Source organism: Gallinula chloropus (genome assembly GCF_964237585.1).
Source record: "Gallinula chloropus genome assembly, chromosome: 29".
NCBI lineage: Eukaryota > Metazoa > Chordata > Aves > Gruiformes > Rallidae > Gallinula > Gallinula chloropus.
Window position 1 is genome coordinate 478,122 of NC_140114.1, and position 12,232 is coordinate 490,353.

At 67.1% G+C, this 12,232-nt stretch overlaps 1 protein-coding gene across 1 annotated transcript; it reads right to left on the reverse strand.

Annotated features, from left to right (window-relative positions):
- Positions 1-1,688: 1,688 nt before the first annotated feature.
- NTRK1 (neurotrophic receptor tyrosine kinase 1) lies at positions 1,689-11,250 on the reverse strand (the record flags this gene model as incomplete). The annotated part of the gene is made up of 17 exons (XM_084276645.1): positions 1,689-1,874; positions 1,968-2,126; positions 2,751-2,991; positions 4,411-4,583; positions 5,230-5,360; positions 5,482-5,628; positions 6,008-6,110; positions 6,490-6,548; positions 6,652-6,669; positions 6,904-7,233; positions 7,999-8,125; positions 8,225-8,373; positions 8,520-8,674; positions 8,948-9,016; positions 9,525-9,596; positions 9,789-9,863; positions 11,072-11,250. 17 exons carry the CDS (start codon positions 11,248-11,250, stop codon positions 1,689-1,691), a joined length of 2,373 nt encoding a protein of 790 aa, XP_084132771.1.
- Positions 11,251-12,232: the final 982 nt, after the last annotated feature.

The window sequence follows — 12,232 nt, forward strand, 5'->3', positions numbered from 1 at the left end:
TGAACCCTTCAGGGACAGGGCTTTGGGGGGGGGCTTAACCCTTCCCTGACCAGCCTGAAGGGGAAACTGAGGCACAACTGCCACCCCATTAAAAGGGGAAACTGAGGCACGGTGCAGGGAAGCTCACCCTGCTCAGGGTGGGGTGGAGGGTTGGGGGGGGGGGTGTCACCAGCACACACTGTCCCTTTCGGGGCGTTGGTCTGTGTCAGTCTGCAGCGTGGGGCTGGACAAGCTCAAGGGTCTAATCTTGTTCCTTCCTCAAATGAGATAAGAGGGAAAAGAGGCCATAAATCAGCAGTGATTAGAGAAACCCCAAGGAAGAAGGGGGGGGGGGGGCTCCACCAGCCTGGCTGCGCTCAACCAGGGCCCAATCCTGCCCCCAGACCCTCAGCAAAGGTTTGGGGTGAGACAGAGGGACGGGATCCCCAGGCTGGGGGCTGGATCAGGCCCCATCACAGGGTTTGGGGGCGGGGGGTGGCAGCTGTGGGGTGCTGGGGGCAGCCCCAGTTTCTCCCAGCTCTCACCGTGCCGCATCCAGCCCCGGTGCTGGGAGGGTGCTGAGCTGCTCAGTACCCACCCTGGGGCTCCCAGCGCTCCCACTCTGCGGCGTGCCTCAGTTTCCCTCCCAACCCCGCTCTGCCCCTGCTTATCTGGGGTGGTGCTAAGGTAACCCAGGGGCTGGCAGGGCCCGGCCTGCGCTGCCTAATTAGCCAGATGGAATCAATTCAGCTCCATTACGGGCAGATCCAGGTCTCACCCATTACCAGGGCGGCCGGAGAGCCCGGGGAGGGATGATGGAGTGGACGCTATGGGGCATGTGATAACCCCCTGGCACCAATGGGGGGTGCAGGGAGCCTTTGCCCTTTCGGGGTGGGTGGGGGGGAAGGTTGGCTTTGTGCCATGAAGTCCACCCCCCACCCCCCAACCCACCCCCAGACCCCTCAGAGAGGGGATACCAGTGAGAGCATCACCCCAGGGCTGGGCCTCGTGGGGCTGAGGCCATGGGCCACGCATCCCTCCCGCATCCCAGTGCACAGCGCCCCCTCCCAGCTCCACAAAGTCCCTTTTTCTCCCCAAACCCCCTCCCTCTCAGCGCCCCATCCAGTACACACCCGGAGCAGGCAGGAGAGGCGGGTGGGTTTATTAGGGGTGGGTTTCGCTGTGGAGAGGGCGAGCACGGAGCATCCCCATGGAATGGGGGATGGAGGAGCAGCCAAGCCACGGGGTGCCCCCAAACCCCCCCCCCTCAGAGAGCTGAGACCCCCCCATGTCCCCCTCCCAGCTCCCCATCAACATGGAGCCAGTGCTGGAGGGGCTCTTGGCTCTGCCCCCCACCCCCACAGCAGACCCACGGCAAGGAGCTGGGCGGGGGGGTAGCCACGCCCGGGGGGGGGGGGTGGGGGGCACAACCCTGGGGGACCCCAGCCCAGCCCTGCAGCCCCCCAGGGGGATGGGCTGGCATTTTCCACTATAAATAAGGTTTCAGCCCTCTGCCCCCTCCCCACATTGAGGCATCAGTCAGGGAGGCTCCGTTGGGGTGTGGGGGGGAGAGGGGACGGACCCCCCCCCCCCCAGCCAGCCTGGGCAGGGTGGGCTGTGCCCCCAAGGCAGCAGGGAGGGTGGGAAGGGGGGTTAGAGGGGGGCAGCGGGGAGCAGATGGAGTTGGGGGGGGGGCGGTCGGTCCCCTCTCAGCCCAGGATGTCCAGGTAGACTGGGGGGGCCTTGACGAGCGCCTGGAGCCGGCTGTGGATGTCCTTGATGGGGCGGCGCTGCTGCGGCTCCCGCTGCCAGCAGCTCTGCATGACCGCGTACACCTCGGGGGGGCAGGTCCTGGGCCGCTCCAGCTCCCGGCCCTGCGTGATGCACTCGATGGCCTGCGGGTACCGGGGGGGATGCAGAGGATGGAGACAGAGGGGGACCCCCCCCAGACATCCCCTCCCCTTACCCCGTCTGGCCAGGCTGCTCACCTCGGTGTTGGAGAGCTGGTACCAGGGCTGCTTCCCGTAGGTGAAGATCTCCCACAGCACCACGCCGAAGCTCCAGATATCGCTCTCCGTGGTGAACTTGCGGTACAGGATGCTCTCCGGGGGCATCCAGCGGATGGGCAGCATGGTCCTGCCCCCCACCTGCCAACAGGAGGGGCGTCAGCAAGGCAGGGACCCTCCCCCAAATTCACCTCTCCAGCTCCAACCCTGCTCCTGAGGCATCCCCTGGGCACCCTGACCCGCTCAGCACCACCAGGCTGGAAAAGCCCTTTGAGATCCTCGAGTCCAACCGCTCCCATCCTGTGCTGACCCAGCTCCCTGAGCACCTCATCTCCCCTCTGTTAAACACCCCCAGGGAAGGGGACTCAGCCCCTCCCTGGGCAGCCTGTGCCACAGCCCCACAACTCTGCCAGGGAAGAACTTTCTCCTCCCATCTGCTCTGACCCTGCCCTGGGGCAGCTTGAGCCCATTGCCCCTTGTCCCATCTCCTGTCCCCTGGCTGAGAGACCATCGCCCACCTCTCTGCACCCTCCTGGCAGGGCAGGGGAGGTGGGGAGAAGGGTTCCCCTCAGCCTCCTCTTCTCCAGGCTCAACACCCCCAGCTCCCTCAGCTGCTTCTCAGAGGATTTGCCCTCCAGCCCCTTCCCCAGCCTGGTTGCCCTTCTCTGGACACGCTCCAGGACCTTGATGTCCTTCTTATGGTGAGGAGCCCAGAACTGGACCCAGCACTGGAGCTGCAGCCTCCCCAGTGCCCAGCACGCTCACCCTGTAATAGTCAGTGCTGTAGATGTCCCGGGACATGCCGAAGTCCCCGATCTTCACCACCAGGTCCTGCCCCACCAGGCAGTTGCGGGTGGCCAGGTCCCTGTGGACGAAGTGGAGGGAGGCGAGGTACACCATGCCCGAGGCGATCTGCGTGGCGATCTGCAGCATGTGGCTCAGCGTCAGCTGCCCCCGGGGCTGCCCCTGCCCCTGCTCCAGCATCTTGGCGTCGGGGCCGTGGGACCTGGGGGGGACAGAGGGGCTGCTCGGAGCGGGGGGGACCAGGGAAATTGGATGGGGGGGTGGATGGGTGGGTGGGGAGGTGGTGGGTCATGGGTGTGCAAGCGGAGGGGGAGGATGGGCACGTGTGTGTGTGGCAGGGAAGGATGGGCACGTGGCACAGGGGGTGAGGATGGGGAATGGGTGTGCACACGTGTGTACACACGTGGGTGGATGCGCTTTACATACGTGTGCGTGTGCCAGGGGAGGGTGTGCACACATGTGCCAGGGGAGGGTGTGCACACGTGTGCACAGGTGCCAGGGAAGCACCTACCCCCTGTGCACCCACCCAGGGGATGGGCACACGCGTGCATGTGCATCTACCAGAGCTGGGTATGTGCTCGTGCACACGTGTGCCAGGGGAGGGTGTGCACACACGTGTGCAGGGCATCAACATACACACACATGTGCCAGGGAAGGACACACACACAGGGGATGGAGCATCAACACACGTGCCAGGGAAGGGTGTGCACACGTGTGTGCGCTCACAAGGGAAAGGGGAGGGCTTGTGCACCAGGAAAGGGGACACACCCCCCCACACACACGTGTGCACACACACAGGGGAAGCATGACCTGTGCTGTGCACACCCAGCCCTGTGCATCCTCCCTGCACACACGGCGTGCACACACGTGTGTGTTCACACACCACCCCCCGCGGGTGCTGCTGGGTGTGAAAGCAGCACGAGGGGCACGTGTGTGACACCAGGGCCTGGGGGGTCGGGGGGGGGGGGTCCAGCACCTCTCCATCCCCTTCCAGCCTCATCGCTGGCACGTGTGTGACACCAGGACCTGGGGGGGGGTCGGGGGGGGGGGGTCCAGCCCCGCTCCAGCCCCTTCCAGCCTCATCACTGGCACGTGTGTGACACCAGGACCTGGGAGGGGGTCGGGGGGGGGTGTCCAGCCCCACTCCAGCCCCTTCCAGCCTCACCGCCGCTTGACGCCGAGCGCTGCTGACAGCCGTGCCGGGGCTGGGAGCTGTTTGGGGGGGGGGTTAGGGGGGTGGTGAGGAGGGGGGGGATGTTCTGCTCGGCAGAACCATTAATGCCAACTCCCATAACAATAATCATAAAAGCCACGGCTCAGAGCTCAGCGCCCGGCCACTAAAGCGATGCCTCTGGCAGCCCCCCCTTTACCCCCCCCCAACCTCACCCCCCCCCCGTCTAGCAGCAATACCTGGGGGGGCAATCGAAAAGTCTCTGCTTATTCCAGCTGATGGCCAATCTCTCTCTATTTAAGCCTCTCAGACAGCTAATCTAATCAATATTGCAAGGAGCGCTGCATTAGCAGGGAGCTGGCTGGGCTGATGGAGAGGAGGAGGATGAGGGGGTAAGGGGGGGGGGGGGGGGGAAGGACCCTGTCGTGTCCCCCCCATCCCCAAGCCCACCTGAGGAAGCGGTTGAGGTCGCCGTGCTTCATGTACTCGAAGACCATGATGAGGGGCTCGCCCTGGGTGCAGACGCCGTAGAACTTGACGATGTGCTGGTGCTGCAGCACCGTCAGCAGCTCGGCCTCGCGGTGGAAATCCAGGCGGGCGCTCTCCGTCACCTCCTTCAGCGCCTGGCAGCACCCCCGTGTCAGGGGCGTCACGACCCCCTGCGACCCCCCCGGCCCCCGTTCCCCCAGCAGCATGTCGGCCTCTGCACCCCCAATTCCCCCTTTTCCCCAGCATCACCTCAGCCTCTGCACCCCCCGACCCCCTTTTCACTCAGCATCACCTCAGCCTCTTCACCCCCTGATCCCCCTTTCCCCCAGCATCATCTCAGCCTCTGCACCCCCTGATCCCCCTTTTCCCCAGCATCACCTCAGCCTCTTCACCCCCTGATCCCCCTTTCCCCCAGCATCATCTCAGCCTCTTCACCCCCTGATCCCCCTTTCCCCCAGCATCATCTCAGCCTCTGCACCCCCTGATCCCCCTTTTCCCCAGCATCACCTCAGCCTCTTCACCCCCTGATCCCCCTTTCCCCCAGCATCATCTCAGCCTCTTCACCCCCTGATCCCCCTTTTCCCCAGCATCACTTCAGCCTCTGCACCCCCAACCCCTTTTTCCCAGAATCTCTCTGCACCCCCGGACCCCGTTTTCCCCCAGCATCATCTCAGTCTCTGAACCCCCCTTTCAACCACCATCACCTCAGCCTCTGCACCCCCAACCCCTTTTCCCCAGCATCGTGTGTCCATCCCCATCCCACCTCCTCCCTCCTCCCACCTTGACGGCCACCAGCATCTTCTCCTGCTCGGGGAGGAGGTTGTAGCACTCAGCCAGAAACACCTTCCCGAAGGCACCTTCCCCCAGCTCCCACTTCAGGACGATGTCCCGACGCTGCACGTGGTGCACACCTTTTGGGGAGGGGACACACACCCCAACCCATCGGTCCTCTGGCTCCAGACCAGGGCTGGGGGCTTGGGAGGATGCTCAGGGTGCTGCCCCCCTGCATCTTGGTGCCCCCCCAGCACTTACAGGCGTTGCAGAAGTACTGGGGGTTCTCGATGAAGTTGCTCTTCAGCCCCTCCAGTTTGCTCTCTGCGGAGGAGGGGGGGCTGCTGCCCAGGTTCATGAAGTGCAGGGACATGGCCAGGTCGTCCTCTTGAGCCAGCACGGCTGAGCCTTGTGGGGACAAGGCCAAGGCCATCATGGGGGGGGGTCCCACAGGCCCCCCCAAGCTGAGGCAGCCGGTGCCAGGCTCTGCCGAGCATCCCCCCGCCCCGGCCGGCCTCTGGGGGCCAGGCAGCCCGATCAAACCCACTTAGATGCTGAATCCATTCCAGGAGTGAATTAGCAGCTGCTGCCTGTGCTGGGGGCGGGGGGGGGGGGCACACACACACCACCCCCCCCCACAGCCCCCCCCCCGTCCCCACAGCTGCGTCCCACCAGCTCGGATACCCAGCCGGCCCTGGACATGGGAGATGGGGTGTCCCCACGGCCGGGCTGGGATCCCGGGGGAGATGGGGAGGGGGGAGGTGAGGGGGGGACACAGGACACTCACGGTTGATGCCGAACTTGGAGCGGCGCCCACACTTGTTGAGCACGACGAGCATGACAGAGAGGAAGAGGGAGGCGAACACGGCCAGGGCCACGGCCACCGAGACCTGCTGACAGGGGCAGGGTCCCAGCACGGCCCTTCTCCCACCCCCCGGGGGTCTGGGTGGGACTGGGCTCAGGTCGGGGTCCCACCACATCCCTTCTCCCACCCCCCGGGGGTCTGGGTGGGACTGGGCTCAGGTCGGGGTCCCACCACATCCCTTCTCCCATCCCCTGGGGTCTGGGTGGGGTGGGGGGGGTGTTGAGATGGTGACAACTTCCAGGAGCTGCTGCAAGGGGGGAAACTGAGGCACGGGGACTCTGCCCTTCATCCCCACCACACATCCCTGCCTGGCTCTGGTTTGGCTGCACCCTTGGGATTCACCCCACCCTCCCACAGGGGTCCTGGTCCCACCCCTCCCAAACCACAGAGCACCCCCTCATCACCCCAAACGTGTGATCATCCGTCGTCTCCACGGGCCCCTCCTGGGAGCTGTTCCTGGTGCCTGGGGAGGGGAAGAAGGGGGCAGGATGAGCACGGGGGTCTCAGCAAGAGGTGTGGAGGGGTGGGGGGTGCACCCAGGACACCCAGGGCGCCTTCTCACTCACCCAGTGGAGACAGAGACACTGGTGCAGCCCGAAGGGAGAGAGAAAGGAGAAACACCCATTACCACCCTGGCAAGAGCTCCCTTCTCATCCTCCCCGCCCCCTGGGGAAACTGAGGCACGCCAGGGCTCGCTCGGAGCCAGATGCAACCGGTAATACAAGGAGAGATGCGACACTTCTCCTTCACTGAGACACAAGGGGGGGCGGTGGGAGGGGAGGGGAGGTCTCTAGGGGTCCCCCCTGCCCGCTGCTCACCGGGGATGGGCTCCTCGGGGCTGAAGCTGAAGGGGTTGTCCATGAAGCGGCCCTGGACGCTGCGGGCAGCCGAGCCCAGGGGGTTGCAGACCAGGAGGGTGTAGTTGCCGTTGTTGACGTGCGTGGGGTGGTTGAGCTGGAGGCAGCCGTGCAGGACGGTGGAGTTGTGCTCGTACTCCACGATGCGGGTGTGGATGTAGGGCCCCTCGGGCAGCGCCGAGCCGTTGAAGAGCCAGCGGATGCTGGGCAGGGGGTTGCTGTCCACCGAGAAGGGGATGCACCAGAAGTGCTGCGGGATGGCCTCGGTCAGGAGCAGGATCACTGGGGGGACTGGGGGGACGGAGAGGTGGCTGGGTCCCTGAGCTGTACCCCTCAGCTGGACACCCCCCTCCCCATCCTTTCCACCCCTCAGCTGGACACCCTCCCCCCCTCCCCATCCTTTCCACCCCTCACAGCTGGACCCCTCTCCCCATCCTTTCCACCCCTCACAGCTGGACACCCCCCTCCCCATCCTTTCCACCCCTCAGCTGGACACCCTCCCCCCCTCCCCATCCTTTCCACCCCTCAGCTGGACACCCTCCCCCCCTCCCCATCCTTTCCACCCCTCAGCTGGACACCCCCCTCCCCATCCTTTCCACCCCTCAGCTGGACACCCCCCTCCCCATCCTTTCCACCCCTCAGCTGGACACCCCCCTCCCCATCCTTTCCACCCCTCAGCTGGACACCCCCCTCCCCATCCTTTCCACCCCTCAGCTGGACACCCCCCCCTCTCCCCATCCTTTCCACCCCTCAGCTGGACACCCCTCTCCTCATCCTTTCCACCCCTCAGCTGGACACCCCCCTCCCCATCCTTTCCACCCCTCAGCTGGACACCCCCCTCCCCATCCTTTCCACCCCTCAGCTGGACATCCCCCCCCTCCCCATCCTTTCCACCCCTCAGCTGGACACCCCCCTCCCCATCCTTTCCACCCCTCAGCTGAACACCCCTCCCCATCCTTTCCACCCCTCACAGCTGGACCCCTCTCCCCATCCTTTCCACCCCTCAGCTGGACACCCCTCCCCATCCTTTCCACCCCCACGCCCCGGGCTGCTCACAGGTGACGTTGAGCACCACACTGTCCTCCCCCGGCCCCGCCACGTTCTCCGCCCGGCACGTCAGGTCCTTGTGGTTGAGGTTGGAGGAGACGTTGTTGATCTCCAGGACGATCTCCCAGTCGGAGAGCTGGGGGAGCAGCGGGATGGGGTGAGCAAACAGACCCCCCCACACACCCCCCCTTGACGCCCACCCCTCCGGTGCCGGTGCCGGCTGGGAAGCTCTTGCCTTGGTGACCACGGGCGGCTCGGGTCCCACCTCGGGCAGCACCCACTGCCCCGTTGCCGGGGGCTCGGCGGTGACGTGGCAGGTGAGGTTGACGCTGTCCCCTTGGCGCAGCACCACCTCGGGGGGGTCGATGCGGACGGCCGGGGGCTCTGATGAGGATTGGGATGGGGGGTGAGGAAGCAGCACCCCAACACCATCCCCAGCTGGGTGGCCAGGATGGTGGGACACACCCACACTCACCCCCCGCCCCCCCAACCCAGCCCCCCAAACCCAACCGGCACCCCTGGGATCGTACCGCAGGCGCGCAGGGGGTGGGTGCCCAGGGGCACCAGCACGCTGCCTTCCCAGCAGCCCAGAGACTGGTTCCCCAGTTCGGCCCGGTTCCCGTTCTGCCAGAGCTGCAGCCAGCGGAGCCCACAGGAGCAGTTGAAGGGGTTTCCCTCCAGGATGCTGGGATGGAGCAGGGAAGAGGGTGCGGGGTCAGCCAGGCTGGGTTTGGGGGTCACTCATGGGTGTCTGGGTGAGGTCAGGGGTACCCCAGCTCTGGCTGCACCCATCCTGGAGCTGTGCTCTGATCCAGCCCTGTCCCCATCCCAGAGCTGGAGGAGCAGCACCCACAGCTGGGGGGGGTCCCTGTCCCAGCCCCAGTGTCACCCCAGGGTTCACATTGGGTGGGGGATGCTCCACACACTCCTTATCCCACCCCCCTCCAGCATCACTCACAGCTCTTGCAGGGGCAGGTGCTGGAAGGTCTTCCAGGAGAGGCTGTGCAGGGCGTTGGAGGAGAGATTCCTGCCAGGACAGACCCCCGTCACCCCCTGCTTCCCACCACAGCCCCCCAGCCCTCATCACCCCCTCCCCAGGGCAGCCCTGGGGGCCACTCCTGTCACACCGTGACCAAGCAAAACCACCTCTGAGGACCCTGAGCGTGCGGATTTAGGGCCCTTCAGGCACCTCCCTGCAAGTGGGGAGCCCCACACCCCAGCACAGGGCCCACCCTGCTCCCTGGGGACCCCCCCAACCCCACACTGCAGCAGGGTAGAGCTCTGGGGGGGGGCTCGTGCTCCTGCCCTGGGTCGATGGTTTCCCACTCGGCAGCAGAGCCCCACGCAGCCCCCCCAGCCTGGCTGATGTGCCCATGGCAGCGGGATGCCACCGATCAGTCCCACCCAGGCACAGGGAGCAGCCACCCTGCGCCCAGGGCTGGGCGCCCACGGGGATGGGGGACCCAAAACGGAGTGGGGGGAGGAGAGGGGGGAAGGGGAGGGAGGTAACTGGGGGGTGGGAGGGGGTTACTCACACACGGCTCAGCCTGGGGTTGTCCAGGAAGGCGTCGGCAGAGATGTGCTGCAGCCCCGACCTGGAGATGGTGCTGGGGGAGGGAAGGGCTGAGCACCCACACTGGGCATCCCAAATCCCCATCCCGGGAGCACACACACCCCCCGCCCCCCATTTTCACTTCCCTGCAGCAGGATCAAGCCTCTGGGATCCCCAATTGACCAGCCCCCCCACCTCCCCCCCCATTTCCTCATGCACAGACCCCACCCCAGCCCAGGGTGCTCACAGGTTCCTGAGGTCCCGCAGCATCCTGGTGTCAGCCCAGGTCAAGGTCCTCAGCATCTGCTGGTTCTCAATGATGCTGGAAGGCAAATGAGGGGGGTGAGGGGAGCAGCCCCAGGAACCCCCATGCTGAGGGGGGGCAGCCAGCCAAGCGCAGAGGGGAGTCTCCCCTTCCCCAAGCTGCACCTGCCAAATCCCTAATTAACCCCCAAATTGTCGGGGGTTAATTAGGGATTCAGCCCCACAGTGAGGTGGGTTGGTCCCATTGACCCCCAACCATGGGAGGGTCCCTACTGCCACCCCCATGGGCGAGGCGGTGGCTGTGGGATGGATGAGGGAGGCTGAGGGTCTCTCAGGGGGCCGCTGTCCCCGCCAGCATCCACCCCAGGCAGCAAACAAAGAGCTGGCAGCACCCCTGGCACATGGGGAAACTGAGGCACAGGGACATGCCGCAGCCAGCCGCCGGCAATGCGGCACGGTCAGGGCTGCGCCGCGGGAGGACCCAGGAGCTCGGGCACCCCGGTACCACCCAGCACCCCCGTGCCCCCCGCAGCACCCTCCTCTCTCCCCACCACACACCCTGGCTCGGAGGGGCGGGGGGAGCAAGAGCTGGGCACGTCCCTCAACCCGGCGAATTCGGGGCGCCCTCCCTCAGCATCCCACGGGCCCCAGGGCAGCCTGAGAGCTCTGCCGGGGGTGGGGGGTGGGGGGGCTCAATCCCTCCCTGCGCACCGTGACCTGGGGGCTCTGGGACGCTGCTGCACCCCCCGCTGCCATCGCTGCCCCTCACTTGCTCCCGGGGGGGAGGGATGCAGCAGTACCCCCCCCCCCCCCCCCCATCTCTGCAGCCCCCCAACGCCTCCGGCCGGGCCCCCCCGCTCCCCGCAGCAGCTCCGGCCCCTCGGCCGCGGTCTCAGCCCCGAGCCGCTCCCTGCCAGCGCCGCCCCGTCCCAAGCTCCGCCAGCCCCAACCCCGCCGCCCCCTCATCGCCCACCCCTCACCCAACCGCCCTGTCCCCGAGCCCCAGCCCCGGCGGCTCCATCGCCCCCCGCCCCGGGCATCCCGGAGCCCCCAGCCCCGGCGGCTCCATCGCTCCCCGCCCCGTCCGCCCCGGAGCCCCCCAGCCCCGGCGGCTCCATCGCCCCCCGCCCCGGGCATCCCGGAGCCCCCAGCCCCAGCGGCTCCATCGCCCCCCGCCCCGTCCATCCCGCATCCCCGTCGCCCCCCGCCCCTCCGCCCAGCCCTCGATGCTCCATCCCCGCCTCTCCACCCCCTCGCCCCACTCACACCTCGGTGAAGCCGCCGGCCCCCAGCAGCCGCTCCAGGCTGCGCAGGGTGCCGGGCTCCCGGCAGAGCAGGGCACCGTCCCCGGGGCAGCGGCAGGGCCGGGGGCAGGGCCCGGCGGCGCCCGGGGGCAGCAGCAGCAGCAGCGCGGCCAGGCAGAGCCCGGCGGGCAGCGGCGGCATCGCGGGGCCGGGGCCGGTCCCGGGGCCCGTCCCGGTGCCGCCCTCTCCCGCACTTGCCCGGCAGCCCGAGCGCGGGGCTGTGCGGGGCTTTAACAGCCACGCAGGGACCGGCCTCTCGGGAGGGGCCGGCTGCTCCCCCCGCCCCGGCACCGCCCCCGCCCCGCAGACCCCCGTCCGGCCCGCGGGCGGGGGAGGCAGGAGCATCTTCCCTGAGCGGCACCCAGGGGGAGAGGAGGCGGCCGGTCCCCACTCCCACCCGGCTGCTGGCTGCCCGCGAGCCCGTCCCGAAGCACCTCGCGGGTGGCTCATCTGTGCGCTGAGTTTAGCTCGTCCTCAGCCCGCATCCCTCCCTCAGGGGGCGCAGCCCCGGGGCCCATCGCCCGCACCAGCCCCTGGTGACACCCACGGGAGCACGTTCCGCGACACCCCCCGCCCCGGTTATTCCCAGCAGAGCCGGTGGCTGCCGCTTGCCACATCCTCCCAAATTCCCCTGTTTTGACGTTTTTCCCCAGAAACGCCCCCGGTTCGGGTACCGCAGGGTAAAGCCGCAGGCGGGATGCGCAGGAAGCAGCTGGAGCCAGTGGGGAACGCGGCGAGGAGAGGAAACCCCTGTGTCCTGCCCCCCCCACACCTTCCCCGACCCCCACAAACCAGGAACCACCGTGCTGGAGCTTCACCCCCCACACACCTTTATTCATGCTCAGAGAAGTGCGGCCACTGCAGGTTTGGCAGAGAAGCCCCTTCCACGGACCAGCACGGCCCCGACACTGGTCCCAGTGCCAGGGACTGGGGGGAGACATGAGGACGGCCCTGTGCCACCCCGTGCCTCAGTTTCCCCAGCAGTAAAAGTGTGTGTGGGGGTGTCACACTAATGACCTGTCTGCCAGCTGCCTGGGGGGCAGCAGCAGAAACAACCCCAAACCCCACTTCCCACCCCCAGACCCCCCCCCAACCCCCCAAAACATTCATAATAAAAATGCAA